Source organism: Protopterus annectens, chromosome 17.part0, assembly GCF_019279795.1.
Source record: "Protopterus annectens isolate FY-2018-M chromosome 17.part0, PAN1.0, whole genome shotgun sequence".
Classification (NCBI taxonomy): domain Eukaryota; kingdom Metazoa; phylum Chordata; order Ceratodontiformes; family Protopteridae; genus Protopterus; species Protopterus annectens.
In genome coordinates, this window is record NC_056751.1 from 415339417 (window position 1) to 415356125 (window position 16709).

The following is a 16709-nucleotide window of genomic DNA, read 5'->3' on the forward strand; positions in this document are numbered from 1 at the left end:
AAAGGCTCTAAGGGGATGGATAATGTTTTAGCCAATATTCAGAAGCCTAGAGGGTGCAAGTGTGGACCCTAGGATGGGTACACTCATTCTCCTCTGCAGAACCTCATACTCCTGGACCACTCATTGAATCTGGTTAACCTGGACCATAGTCATGGAGTTATCCCCTATGCCAGGCTGAAGGCAGGAGCTTGTAGCTAGGATGGTTAATGCTAAATGTACCTTTATGTCAACTAGGATGGGCAATACAAGCATCACCCTTGATGCTGCTTGAGGTCCCATATGGTCATACTCTCCATATGGTGGTAAAGAACTATTTGCTGATCTGTGAGTTGATATGTATGGTGCTGACAGTACTTCCTGTGATGGTATGGATGCCAAAGTATGTCGGCATGTGGCCACTGGTTCCAATACTGGCCACTGAAACATGTTGTTCTACCATATCCTCAGTTACTCTTACTATGTCCATTCACCTGTACACCATAAAATGATGGTGTTCAGAATAAGTTTGCTTTTCAGTACAATGTGCCTGTTTTATAAGTTTCTGAATTGCTCAACCATATTTTTCGCTGTCATTTGCATAATCCACATACTCCACACACCTCATTTGCATAGGTTCCTCATTTCCACATCATGTGGACATCTGCATACACTGCATACTGTGCTATTTTCTCCTTGTCCAGCTAAGCTGCATCTCTGAATTACACATACCCTATGCATTGTCAGTCGTTATGCAATTTTAGGATATAAAATTGTGGTTAGTGATTAAAAGTGAAAATTAGAGAAAGTGTATTGTCTGCTCTATGTCATGAAGGCTGAGAAAATTTTTGTTCTCCAGCAACATGAGATGTAAATAGAAAAAGAACGATAGCTAAACCTTAATAATCTGTGGGATAGAAAATGGAACGGAAGAAACTGAAAGGCATTGCAGGCTTTCTGAGCAATTAGCTAAATATATGTGATATGACAGGGAGAGAAAATACTAGTCAGATGGAGTTAACTGCATTGGAAGATGAAGTGGTCTTATAATCAGAATAATTTCTACTAAATCAGAGCTGTATTGTCAGATACTCCTCCAATATATGTTTTAATTTGGTTTACTAGCTAGTAAAGTTCAGGTTTACTATTGTCATGTGATATGGTACAATGCCCCATTTGGCATGTACCTCACTAGACACCTGCAACAACTGGAGAGGCCACAAAAGTACCTCACAAAGAGGATTCTAGGCCTTAAACACTTGTCCTATATGGACAGACTCAGAAAAACTCAAACTGTTCTCTGTCTCATATCGCCTACTTAGAAGGTGATCTCTGCTTGACTTACAAAGCCATGTCTGACCCATCTCTGTTAGAAATGCTACATCTAAAGAAATCACAATCCCTCCACACCACACACTCCAGAGACCTCAACCTCATTACCACAATTAACAGAACATGCTGGAGGAACAGGTTCATAACCCAGAGACTGCCCATGCTATGGAATAGACTTCCCATACATGTCAAGCAGAGCACCTCGCTGACCCTCTTCAAGAGAAATCTTGATGAGTGGATGGGAAACAGAAAATTCACCCTAGGGATAACTCCAGTGGCTCTACTCGACAGAGGCACTGGGAACTAAGGTCAGGTGGCACTATGCCAGGGTAATCCTATGGCTAGGCTTGTAAAGGCCCCAGGGCCATTAGCCTAGTACACACCTATGAACCTATGTATAGAATGCACAAGGAAGATTAGCATTTTGTTACACAGTTTATGATAGCCTAATTAATGAAGGAGCAGGAATACTTACCTCGGGAGGAGGAGTTTGTTTTATCCTTGGATCAAGGGACATTTGTGCTGTTTTGATGCGTCAGTTGGAGTGCTGCAATATTCACCTGAGTCCTGCAGCAAAATCATCATGGTGTGTGCCATATTGCATAACATGGCACTGTGGAAACAGCTAGTGCACCATGGCTTAACATAACTGTAGGACCAGGAGCAGAGCAGAGTGTAGAGTCTGAGGGTGAACAGGCAGCATCAGCAATACCATATGCAATGCAGAGGCATGCACAATATATCATGACACAAAGAGTTGGTGTGTGGTCCTCAATTATGGGTCATGACACAGACAACAGAGAATAAAATGATGCATGCATTATCACACCCAGCCTATGCAAGGTAGTCCACAGACTGGCCTCTCTGTGGACTACCTCAGGAGTCATCATATCCCTTGTGGCATGTCTGTCCCTAGATGCCCAATGCCCATGGTGTGACACAACTACCACCATAGCTGGACATGACAGTGCCATGTCATTGTGCTGATTTCCTACTCACACACACCATGTGACATGTGTCTCAACTGTTACTACTATCTACCACGGTGTTGATTACAGGAATACATTACCAGGCATGTTTTCTTCCATTATATTTGTACATCCAACTCCAAAGACTGACTCTGTAAAGTCCCGTATTCACAGTTTTTGTCTGTATTTCTGCACGTACAAAATAGTGCTCACATTTTATATCACTCTAATAAGGGCCCAATGATGTGGTAGTTATGTTAATGAAACCACTTAAAACCACTGTCTCTGAATCAGAACTGGAATACAATGCACTGTCCACAACGGATGGTGCTAATCATTCATAGTGTATTGCTTAGGAGGTATGTGAAGAATGTGACCACTAAGCTCAGCATACAGACTGTCCAGACCCATAGTGGGGTGGCACTACATTATCAACAGCTAGTAATGCCCAACTGCAGCACCACACTGCACATTCCATGATTCCAAATATGTACCCATGTGTGGAGACTACTAACTTGCTCTTTGAGTGAATTAGAGTGTTTAGACATGGATGCCTCAGATTCTGTGAGCCATAGGACTCTAGCATAGTGTGACAAGAAGAGCTAAATATTCTTGTTCTTCCTGCACAAGGACTTTTCTGGGCTGTACAATGATGCTCTTGTGCAGAATTGATGCCTGGCAAGATTTTGCCAGGATAGTGAGTGATGCCACTGGCACCCCCAATTCTGGTGAGCAGGAGCCTGCAATGATGTGACTTTGATCTGCTTCAGCAGAAGGAGGAAGATGGTAAAAAGAAAGAGGCAGGCATGTGCTGTAAACATTTTTCTCTCTTTCTAGTCTGTCAGCTGGTGTACCTGTGTAGTGAGGAATGCATAGTTTGTTTTACAGTAACAGATGACTAAGATCTCAACATGGCAGGCTATCGAAGAAGATGGGAACCACTCTTTCAGTAGTGAAATGCATATGCCATGTTTGCCTTTCGGCTGTGAATTTTCTGTCATATGTGTACAATATGCTGGTACCAATGTTTTCCTCTTTTTCTCATCCTTCAGCATATCCAGTTGTGGCAGAGGTGGTTGGGTGGCTGCAGTCACCTCGGCCTGTGTCAGCTGACACCTCTGGTGCTGCATCACCAGTACTGGGTCATCAGTCTATCTCTCAACAAGTAGACACAGAACACCGTACTGAAGGTGACCTAGAGATATAACTTGCAGCATCAGTGATCACTTCTCAGGAGGGGTGGAAGCTCAAAGAATATGGCTTTTGCAATCAGGAACAAAGCTTTTTTTCCCAAAATGTGCAGAAGACCTGGTGCTCTTAGCAGGTGAGGAGCCAAAGTCAGAGAACAAAACAGGGACCTTTTTCTCAGACAATTTAGAGCTCAGGTGCATCAGCTCGAGGAGCACCACTGTGTACTAAATAAGCCAGCTATGGGTCTGAGTGTCAGTTTCATTTTAACTGAATTAATCTGATTTCTAGTAAGTGTAAGCTGCTAAAAAGCATGTTATGGTATATTTAACTCATCATGGCTATTTTGAAGTACAGCAAATTAAAATATAGTAACAATCACTTAAAGTGATTCTAATGTATTAAACTACAAACTATTAAGACATGATGGAAAAATATATATTCTCTCTGAGTGGTTTCCTTTAAATAAAAATTAAAGGCATTTCACTGGCTTTGTACTTAGTTCTAAAACTATATAATTATTAACGATACAAGAGTATATAAGCATTTAAACAAACTGGATGAGACATTTGCTTAGCTGTGGTTTGACAAAATGAAAATCAGTTTTTCATACACTCTTACTTTATGAAGTGTGATGTAAAACATTAATTTCTGATACATGTAAATATATCACTCACAGATATAGGAAAAGTCATCCAGTGCTGTTGTAGGAGCAATTTGATCTGGAAGAGTTGAAACTCCTTCTTCTTCATGCCATGTTGTAGCTTCTTCTTCATGCCATGATGTAGCTTCTTCTTCATGCGGTGATGTAATTTCTTCTTCATGCTGGGATGTAGCTTCTTCCTCCACTTCCTGTTCTTCTGGAGGAGCTTTCTCCTCTTCCTTCTCCTCTTCTGTAAAGTTTCCATTTGCTTCGGTCATCAGCATACTGCTTGGCACAGTAGTAGGAAAATACTTTTTGTCTTTGTCTGCAGGATGAACCTCTTTTGGAGGGACCTGTGGAAATGCAAAGTGTTTACTTTTATTTAAGGTGAAAACTGTATCTGCCAGGAGAGGCAATTCTAATAATTAGCAAGAGATACACAGTGTAGTGCTTTGGTTCCCATTTGCATTTCCAAGACTCAACAGTGAGCCCTACAATTACAACAAAAATAAACTAGGATAATGCAAGTGAACAGAAAATGTTGAAAGTACCGTTGTGTAAGATGAACTTACCATAACAGTATAACATGGTGAGGATATAACAGCCAGCCAGCTTACAAAGCTTCAGGGTAAACTTTCACATACATAAACTGTCAAGCAGCTCAAGCTGAGCTGACAAAAAGACACGTTTGGGTGCAAAGCCCTTCAGAGCTTTCCTGCCAGCAGAGAGAGATGGAGGCTGAGCCTGGAAAGGAAAATGCTAAGAACAACAAAAAATAAATACTCACACCCTGCCACAGAAACCCACCCCAAAGAAAAAGGAGATGAAGGAAGGCAGCAGCTACTGAAGCAGTGATCATTTAAACATCTACGGTTATAGTATGTTCAGCTTAGACAACTGTACTTTGTTTATCATACTGATCACCACTGCAGTAGCCTTAGTTATATGGGTTGATTACCACAGCTAACTACATTAGGGAGGTGGAAGGAGAAGAGTCCCCAAGGCCCTAGAGAATGGTTCTAGCAAAGCTTGATCTGGCCATAGAGAAGGAATCAAGCTTATAGTGCTTTGTAAAAGTATGTGCAGAGGACCAAATAGCTTCTAGAATACTTATAGAAGCCAACCCTTTCCAAAAAGTGATGGATGAAGCCAAGGTCCTGGTAAAGTGGGCCTTGACCCTGCTTGGAATAGTTTTGTTATGGAGAGTATAACAAAAGGTAATAGCCTTAAACAACCACTTGAAAATACTCTGTTTTGAATCAGGTTGTCCCTTATTCTTACCTTCACAAGAAATGTCAAGATAGTGCCTGAGTTGTCTGTTGACATCCAAGATATGCAGTATCCTTTCTCCCTCATTTTTAGGTTCAGGAAAGAAAATGGGGAGATAGATATTTTGACTTAAAGTTAACTCAGATACCATTTTAGGCATAAAAGAAGGATTACTCCTCAAAGAGACCCTGTTGTTATGGAAAATGAGATGGGGTTGACTCGCTATAAAAGCTTGCAACTCAGATATCTGTCTTGCAAAGGTAAGAGCACTCAACAAAACTGGTTTTCAGTTTACAAAAACAAATCAGACAGATTAGCTGTTTCATATGGAGCAAGTGTTAGTTTCTCTAACACAAAATTAAGATCTCAAGTACAGGCCACACATTTTCCTGGAGGCCTCTTATGCAAGACCCCTTTCAAGAACATTTTGACTTAAGACTGCATTGAAAGAAGAGGATTCATTGCAGACATAATGAAATGGACGATACATGATCCTTGACAGAATGATTTCCAGTACCCATTTATCTGAAACAATCTATTGCCAAAGAGAAAAATAGATTCAGACTTTCTGGAAGAAAAAAGGGGTTAGAGGTGGAGGGGGTCACAAGGTCTCTTGAATATTCATTCACACTTGTTGGACTGTCCTTGTTTTTTGGAGGTTCATGACTTGCTTTTGGAACCTCATTGTCATTTCTTCTTAAATGTCTGCTTACCTGAATTTCATTGAGACTATTTATTCATTTTTTGCCAACATTGGATGAGGAGATAGAAGGGCTGAAAAATAAAGAGATTTCCTGGATTGGCTTGCCCCTTTCTTCACACTTTTCACACTCTGCAGCAGAGAGGCCAAACACTAAATTTCTATCCAAAAGAGAATTTAAAATCTCATTTTTAACATCATCTGGTGGGGTTCTAAGAATGCAGGCATACAAACCTCCTCATTACATTACCAGTGACCATAGCCCTGGAAGAGAGATCACCAGAGTCATACACACACTGAAAACAATGAGTAGTGACCTGTGCAGTAGTAGAAACTAAGTTATTTAAAGCAGATTTTTTCCTCACAAGAACAACACAGATAAAACATTCCTCAAACTTTCACAATTTGTTAGAACAAACTTTAACATTTGAGCCTGACAATTCAAAATTCTGAAAATCAAAGTTGCAGAAGTATATGCTTTGTTCCCATCTTTATCAAAAAGAGAATGATTGGAATTTACTAAGTGCTTAGCAGTAGTGGGATCAAATAAAGCTATAACTTCTGGGTCAGGCTTGGGAATAATGTATAAAATTTTAAACATTGAGGAACTTTATACATCATATCTGCCTTTTTAGGGGCAAGCAGCAATACACACATCCTCTGAAGTAGTTAGAACAGGAGGAATATGTGTAGTTTCTGGAAAATCCTTCTGTAACAACTCATAGTATCTTCTGACGGACTTAGAAACCTCCCTATTCTCCCACTGAAAATGCTAGCATATTCTAGCATTAGTCTTAGAGAAAGAGAAATCCCCACAGAAAGAATCAGAAACTGAGCTCTCCTCTGAGTCTGAATCAGAAATCTGAGCGGGGAAAAATGTATTCATCCCTGAATTTTCCTGTTCAGATTCAAAGTCTTGAATCTCTTCAGAAAAATAAGAATTCTTCTTTATTTTCCCAGAAATTAGTTTACAAGATGGCTCAATAGCCTTAATTAAACCCCGAGCTAGATCCAGTAACTACTGCTATTCAAAGAAATTTGAGGAGGAGTAGATATATGCTTGGTTTTCTGTTTCTTTTTGACCATAAAAATGGGTCCAACCATGTTACTAATGGCAGGAGCTGCTTCCCTAGGGATGGGCTCAGCAAGGAAATCTTCCCTGTTCCTCTCACAGGACAGACAACAGTGGCTTTCCCTTGCCCACTTAGGGAATCCCAGCAATCGCAGAGGATGTGGCTAACAACTGGTCCATGATGGCTGTAGGTGCTACAGTAGAGGGATCCAAGGTAAAAGATGAGTGGTCTGATGGACAAAAATGGCCACAGCAGAGTCACCCACCTGTGGCTGAGGCAAATTGCTAGCCTGCTGTGATGTTAAAGGCTGTTTGCTTAACTCTTTCTTTTTGTGGCTAGAAGAAGGACTGAGCATGGGACCACTAGTCTGTTCCATGATCAAGCCAGAAATAGTGCCTCTTTCACATGGAAGACAAGCAGCAAATGCCAGTGAACACTGCCAACCCCACAAAAGTTACCTTTTTGACAGAAAAAACACACAGTAAAAAGCACTTTAAAACACTATGCCAACCCCACAAAAGAAAAAATAAATACAAATTTTCAATAGAAAAAGTGTTTTCAGTTACTTTACACTACTTTTAAACGGACAGAAAAAGCAAGCGCTACATTTAAAAGTACATTACAATGTTAAGACAGTCTGTTAAAACACAACACTACTTGCTTTAAAATAACTCTTCTGAAGAGGAAAGTGATAAAACATCAACAAAATGAAGAAAATAGAAGTTTTTTTTCACCCAAACGGAACTTATCTTCCCAGCAAAGGAAAGCACAAGCCGACGGTCGATCCTCAAAAAGCCTCAAAGGAGTATACACTATATCAGCACTAAAGCTCTGAAGAGCTTTGCATACAAACTTATCTTTTGGTCAGCTCAGCTCAAGCTGCTTGGGTGCATGGAAGGTGCCTTGAAGCTTTGGAAGCTGTCTGGCTGTTATATCCTTGGCAGGATATAACCCACATAACTAGGGCTACTGCAGCAGTGGTCAATATGATGAACATCATCAGTTTTCATCCTTTAATATTGTTTTTTGCAGGAGGAAGCTCCCTGCATCCCCTCATTTGAGTGGACACACCTTCCACACACCCTCCAAACTAATACATACCAATCTGAGATTGCCATACCACATAGAAAAGGAAATATTGCAAGAAAAATTTATCTTGGAACTGGCATATACAAGTCCATATTTTTACTCATTCAGTATTTCTACTCTGGGCTTCATAGTTACAAGTCTGAAAATGTCAGGTGTTTCAGTAGTGCTGTCTTTGCAGACAACCATTTTTCTGCAATCTATTTGACTTCAAGATGTGCTTCAAGAGTACCTAACACTTTGCTTGAAATTAATTCAGCTCACCCATGCATTAGGCAGACAATGCATGGCCAGACAAGATGGACAGCATACTTGGCTGCTGGCATTATAACTTATATTACCCCAGCAATTTTTCTTTACAACTCTTTAATGCACAGCAGTTCTAAATCAAATTATCAAATGAACATGAAGCAACAGATTAAACACATTATTTTTTCAGGGGAGGCAAAGCCCACTACATCCCCTAGCTAACTATAATCAGCATTGAAGGTGTACAATTGGTAAAGTAAGGTAAAAACCCATGGATTTTGCATATTTTCTCTCATCTTAATATGTCAGTGTATTAACATTCAGCAGTCCTAATTCTTTTGTCATGCATTACTGTCTACATATAAATTATTTCAACTAATTTAACCAAGTGATACAATGTATCATTTAAGTATCCATGTAGCAAGAAGAAAGCTAGCAGGTTAGGCTGGTGCACGGCAAATAAGTTAGGTAGATGAACAGAAGAAAGAGCCAGCACCTTGGAGGATTCAAACAAAACAAACTTTATTCCAACTGAAACTAGACCGGTTTCAGCAACAAGGCTTTCGTCAGTAGTACATTAAGCCATAATGGTGGATTCAAGTCTTATATACTGTCATAAAAGAGTCATATGACATCACTTCCTGTGTATATAAAAGAAATATATAAACAAAACACCATGTCATCTGGAATGTTCAAGTAAGACTAAAAATATATAGACAGATTGAGATCTGACAAAATAATAGTTATGCAGATATGTATCAAAAGCATGAATCACTAGACATTTTATATCAAAAATAATGAAGAAACTTGTCAAATATGGTACATCTGAATACAGATGTATCTGTGATCCAATGGTATATTACAGAAAGTTAAATGTTGATACATAATCCCGCATATACTGTAAATTCAGAAATTAAATTATAATTTGTCATTTAATCCCGGTGGGGCACAAACACCGGGCAGGTAGAAAACACAGGGGTCACAAACTTAGAGGAGCTCTTTCTATCAATAGTGAATTAAATCACTATTGTACTAATGTTTTGAACATTTCAAAACATGTTTTAACTGTTGAACAATATTCTTTACTTAATAAAGGCCTTGGCTTTGTTCCTGGTTTTCTCATTAATGAAAGTTCCATGGTTAGTGACACCATTGAGTTCTGTAGGAAGATCAATTTAAAATTATTCTTTAAACAACAGGATCACAGTGATGACACTCAAAGATCATCTGATTTTAGGTTTCACAAATCTAAATTTAATCCTCCGATGGACAAACATGTAGCTGTATTCCAGCAAGCAGTGATCAAAGATATACACTTCCAGTATGGTTCAGGTGACTTTATGAAGCACAACCTTTCCAAAAAAGAACAATTGGCCCTAACACAACTTAGGAACAATACAGACATAGTGATCATCCCTGCGGACAAAGGGGGCACAGTTGTGGTTATGGATCATGATTCTTATGTCAATGAAGGACTTCGACAACTCAATAATCGTCATCATTATATGAAGATGGATATAGATCCTACACCCAGTTTTCAATCAGAGATTAATGAATTTTTGGAACAAGCAGTTGAATCCGGTATCATCTCTGAAAAAACAAAAACACATCTAATGGTTAAGGATCCTGCTAAACAACAGCTATATTTACTTCCCAAAATTCATAAGTCCAGTTACCAGCCTCCAGGTAGACCAATTGTCTCCGGTATTGGGTCACTCACTGAACCTATATCGGTTTTCCTTACAGACAAATTGAAACCTCTATTAACATATGTTCGGGCCAGAATCCAGGATATGACTGAATTTTTGCAGATTGTTTCTGAAACTGAACTGGAGCCATCCTGGTTATTGTGCACTCTTGATGTATCCTCCCTGTATACCAGCATCCCACATTGGGCGGGCCTTATGGCCTTGGAGTTTTGGCTAAACAAATCCAACTTATACCCCCCTGGGATGAATACATTATTGTTATGCATGGTTGAACATATTCTTACGAAAAATGTCTTTTATTTCCAGCAAGATTGTTATTGGCAGCTACAAGGTACAGCTATGGGTGCATCCTTTGCGCCCATTTATGCTGACCTTTTCATGGGATATATTGAAGAACAGATTATTTATGATCCCATGCATAATATATACTTACCAGAGATGGACATATGGAGGAGATACCTGGACGACTGTTGGTTAGTATGGCAAGGGGGTCAGGAATACCTCCAGGAATTTATTGCACATTTGAATAGTAACATCTGGGGTATTGAATTTACTGTGGAGTGTAATCTCAATGAAATCAACTTTTTGGACGTTTACCTGACAAGGCAGTCTGACAATACACTGAAAATGTCAATTTACAGGAAATTCCCACAGTACAATACTCTACTGCATTCGACAAGTCATCACCCTAAACATATTATTAGGAATATACCCAAATCTCAATTTGTGCGTATTAAAAGAATATGCTCTTCTTCTGATGACTTGAACAATGAAAGAATGGATCTAACCAACAGATTTCTATCTAGGGGTTATGCCCCGCAGATTATTGATTCAGCTATTAAATTTAGCCATACCAAATCCAGGGAATTTCTTCTTGAATATAACATCCGTTCCAAAAATCAGGATACTGATTTATGTAGATTTGTGACTACCTATGGCAGAAATAGTGGACATCTAGTTAACATCATTAATAACCATTGGAACATACTCTATTCTCATTCCCTTTTGTCTGATTATTTGGGGGAACGTTGTTACTTCTCCTATAGAAAAGGCAAAACACTTGGTTCATTATTTTCTCATTACAAAAGAACCAGAGACACGCAGGAACAATTTACACAAAGGACACTCACTGGTGATAAACTTACAGGCATCTACCCATGTGGACATTGCAGTTTTTGTAGTCACATTTTCAAAACAACCAGTTTCATTAGCAAAAACACCGGGCAAATATATGATATTCAGTTCTTTGGCAACTGTAGCTCAGACTGGATAATATATCTTGCAACATGTACATGCCAGGCATTTTACATTGGCCAAACATCCAGACAGTTTCGTATTAGGATTTCGGAACATCTGGGTGATATTAGAAACAAAAGATTGACTAATGCACTCTACAGACATTCCATCAAGCATCAGACAGCCAAATTTTCTTTTGTTATTATTGATCATATCAAGGGAAATCGAACATTCAAAACGGGCTGGCATGAAATTTTAAATGCTAAAGAAAAAAGATGGATTATTAAACTTGGTGGTCTTTTCCCACCGGGATTAAATGACAAATTATAATTTAATTTCTGAATTTACAGTATATGCGGGATTATGTATCAACATTTAACTTTCTGTAATATACCATTGGATCACAGATACATCTGTATTCAGATGTACCATATTTGATAAGTTTCTTCATTATTTTTGATATAAAATGTCTAGTGATTCATGTTTTTGATACATATCTGCATAACTATTATTTTGTCAGATCTCAATCTGTCTATATATTTTTAGTCTTACTTGAACATTCCAGATGACATGGTGTTTTGTTTATATATTTCTTTTATATACACAGGAAGTGATGTCATATGACTCTTTTATGACAGTATATAAGACTTGAATCCACCATTATGGCTTAATGTACTACTGACGAAAGCCTTGTTGCTGAAAGCGGTCTAGTTTCAGTTGGAATAAAGTTTGTTTTGTTTGAATCCTCCAAGGTGCTGGCTCTTTCTTCTGTTAATGTATCATTTAACTCAGATCTGAAATTAACTTCTATTCTTGTTTTAACTGCTTTACCAGCTCATTGATCGCTGGAGAAAATACTGATATGTCCTTAAGTTGATACTTTATTCAGAATTAAAACACGGAAGATTGGAATAGCAAATTTAATTAAAATCTATAAAATTAATTTCACTGAAATATTGAAATGCCGATTGCAAACTAATGAAACAATGGCAGAATTAAATGATGTAGCTATACTTCAGAGCTTTCCCAGTGGCACGAGATAAATAATACAAGGTCAAGGTAAGGTTTATACTAATGAAGACAGTGTATAAAGTGATTTTTGTCCCAGGGAAGGGTTTAGGGTATAACTTCTGGCACAGGGAGTAAAGCTGGGTATAGTTTGAAATATAAAATGTCAACTTCTGTCTATAGTGCCAAAAAAACATAATGTGTAGTTTGTGCCTGTGGGAATGGTGAGCCTTCATAAATCAGTGTTAATAATGATTAATGTTGTGATTTGTTTTACAGGAACTGTATACAGTACAGCTTGTAGCACAGGAAGGCCTTCATGGTGTTGTTTGTAACATCAGGGAAGGTGCAGAATATGATTTGTTGGGCAGGAAATGTTCAAAGTATAGCTAGTAATGTAGGGATTGGCATCAGATGTGACTGCTCATACAGGGCATGATGTAAAATATGACCTATCCTCTATGGAGAATTACAAGGTGTTGACTGTACCACAGCCGAGAGAAGTGAGGATGTGGCTTTTATCACCAAATATGGTCAAATGTACTGTATAATTTCTGCTAAAAGGAGCACATGTGGTGCGGTTTCTGACACAATGAAATGGTTTATGGTGCGGCATGCATCAATATGGAATAGCACATTGTATGGCTATTGCCACATAAAATCATTAAAGGTGTGGTTTGTGATAAAGGGATAGCGTTGGGTGGTTTGCCGTGTAAGGCATGATTTTAGTTATGTTTTATACCACTTTATACCACCAATATATATGTACCATAAATATTACTTTTGCCTTAGTGAATGTAACTTAACTAACAATTGTTAAAAGTGTGATTTGATCTACAAGGAATGTGTAGGGTGTGGCTTATGCCACAAGACATAGTTTAAGGTATGACTTTTACTTCATTGATAATAAGAATGTTGCATGTGATTTCTGCCACAGGAAATACTCTGATGTGAACCTGTGATATGAAAAAGGGTACTAGGCCTGGTTTATACTGCATACACCCCAGAAAGTGGTACAAAATGAAGTCTGTACTACAGAGAATGATGCAGTATGAATGCTTGTATCACAATAAATGGATCAAGTTATGGTTAATACTAAACCATTCCCTGCACCACCTACATCCAACACTCCACTTCTACCCAATACTACTCCACTAGCACTACTTACTACAGTCACAGCACACTTCCCGCTATCCGGCTTCATTACACCCTACTCTTCCTCCTACTACCACACTCACATTCTCTTTCCCTCTATACCTTTCTCTGTCCATTACACTCCTTCACATTTTCCTTCTGAGCCTCTGACTCTTAACCCTTCACATACAAAGCAGTTATGTAGTCACCATAATGTTTCGTCTGTGTTGTCCATTTTCATTTATCCTCAACATATGGGTTCAGTTCTGAGCCTTGGGACCGACTCAGCAGTTACTACAGCTCGCAACAGCCCAAAACTCTTGAGCTTAACCCTTACCCACAATGCTCCTCTCCTATTCACCTCAGATCAAGTTTGCAGATCGAAGACAGACAGCAAGAAAAAACCCAAAATCTCAAAAGCCTTCATAGAGACCATATCTGGAACCAAATAAGAATAACAATAAGTAAAATATATATTATCCATTCCACCTAAAACATCAAGGGCAGGGGGAAAGAGGAAGGGGAGGCAAGGATAAATGAAAATGGACAACAGAGATAGAACGTTAAGGTGACCGTATAACTTCTTTATCTGATGTTGTCAATTTTCATTTTATCCTCGACATATGGGACAGAGTCTCCAGCTACCTTAGACCTTGTGAGGACTCAAAATGAAGAAATGTTTGAAGACTATAATAAAGACAATTTGTGAGAGTTTCTTAAAAGATATTAAAATACAAAACACTTGCAAATGAATAATAAAAGGAAAAAGAGAGGCCAGAAATTACACATTACGCACACATACACATATAATTCTGAAGAGATTAACAAATTACAATGCATTTAGGAAACTAATGCATGGTGGGACAGATACCAAAAGAAAATATAATCAACCTGACCATGCAACAAAGTGACAATGTGTACAAGATTCTCATCAAAAAGAGAACATTGTCCCAAACATCTATTATTTGATTTCAGTGTGCCCATATTTAAACAATTGCCTCCGCAATTCCATTTACTTTGCACATTTTTTAGACATGTGGCCACAGCCCTGCAATGATACTGAATGCCACAGCTATAAAAGTACTGAATACTCTATGCATACTGTTCATATCCATTAATGCCCCCCCCCCCCCAAAAAAAAAAATTCTTAGAATACAAGCAATTTGTTCTCTAAAGGGCAGAGCTGATGAGTCAGAACAGTAAATTCATGATGTGGGAAGTGCCTGAACAAGGAAAACACCTATGCAATTTTGCAACAGGAGCAGATCTTCTGTCTAACACACTTCAAAAAAATAGAAAAATACATTTTTTTATTCTAAATATCTTGTACTACAGTCTTATAGGTTAAAGATCATTCCAATTACACCCACAAAAAGCAAGCATTACACAAACTTAAATACTGAAAGCAACCACAATTCATGTTACTGGTTACAGTTCCGAAGTTTGCTATTTCATCTCTTCTATCCGCCCCACTATGAAATGCCTTTGACTCTTCACAGCTGCTCAGCCTGAAAACCCAGATCAACAGATTGCAATAATTACTGAAACTTACATAATGAAAGCTACTGGGTTAAAAGCAAAAACTTTCTAAATGCATACTTTAAGTTGACAGCTTAAATCATAATAAATGTGGGCCATGCAACATAAACTCAATCAAAATTATGGAAGTTTGCAGTATAACCTTATTAACTCTGCTACAGTTATTTATTAATATAACTCTCAGCAATTTTACAGAATAAAATCAATTTATTTACAAAAGCATTTAGATGGTTATATAAAAATCTATTCTAGAAGCCACATATAACAGAATTTCCAGCTACACAGTATCTCATTTACGGCAACTAATAATAATTTAAAAACAGAAAGCGGTGTTAGCATAAGGCAAGCAATACAGTGGTAGAGAGAATGATAGCAAACCAAAATGCTTGTGTAAGCAATTGACTTACTGATTAACAATCCAGGGTTTGTTATTTACTAAGCATTTAGTCATAGCAAGTCAGTTAAAAAAAAAACAGGACATTGTGAAAATCATTACAGAACCTATAAAACCAAACCAGCCCATATGTTGAAAATGTTGAAACACAGGTGCCCAGTAGGAAGGTAGCTGGAATAAAGAAGCTGAACCACGACAAAATAAGATCTTCTTTTTTAATACAGAATGGTGAGCGCTTTCGCAATGGTAACCATTGCTTCATCAGACAGCTCATTCAAACAACAACAGCACTTAAATACTTTAATTCATTACTAAAACAACCAATCCTACCACTGAAAGTTAATTCAGCACTCAGCAATCAATTAATTACTATGGTTAAGTTTTGCCCTTAGTTAATTGCTGAAGTCAGAAGAACACTGTTTAAAAACCACATGCACAAAATGTAAAAACAAGAACATGTGGATGAATATAAATAAAATACATAAAAATCAGTGAATAAATAAATTTACTCATGTTTCCCATTTATTAACTGCTTGTGTGTGTGGGTATAAGCATAAAAATATATGTACATTTACATAATTAGGCAGAATATATGTATTAAGTTGTTGGGTGTGTACTGCTTATATTTTTATATAAATGTACATACACTTTTATGCTTATACCCACACACACAAGCAGTTACTAAATGGGGAACATGAGTATATGTAGAGATTTGGGTGTTTTTAACATCCCTAGTACCTATAATCCTCCTTTATGTCCATCATTTGAAGTGTTCGAACAGATTTGTGAACTGGACATCCATCATCTATTACGCACACCCTCTTTATCCCATGATGTAACGTTTAACATTAGTAAGATAGAAAGAGATCTTCTGGATCTTCTTTGTAAAGCACCAGTTAGAGTCATGGCACCTGATAAAGGGGGAGGGCTTGGTAGTGATGAACCAATGTGATTATATCAGGAGAATGGAGGATATTTTGTCTACTGATACTTACAAGGAAATATCTAAGAACAAGTTAAATATAGGCATTGCTAGAATTGCAGGTTATTATAATGATATGTTTATTAATAATACAATAGACCCTGGGAACTATCACCCCATAAGCCTGACTAGTCTGGTCTGTAAAGCTATAGACCATATTATCATGGAACTCATAAACAAAGACATTGGGAGCCTCCAGACACTGGACCCTACCCAATTCGGC

At 38.1% G+C, this 16709-nt stretch overlaps 1 protein-coding gene across 1 annotated transcript in view; it reads right to left on the reverse strand.

The window, feature by feature from the left end:
* CLEC11A (C-type lectin domain containing 11A) overlaps nucleotides 1-16709 on the reverse strand; it is a 404688-nt gene that overhangs the window by 264024 nt on the left and 123955 nt on the right. The window contains exon 2 of the mRNA XM_044059398.1: nucleotides 4142-4460. Coding sequence (XP_043915333.1) covers nucleotides 4142-4460 — 319 coding nt within the window. The remainder of the gene's footprint in view (nucleotides 1-4141; nucleotides 4461-16709) is intronic.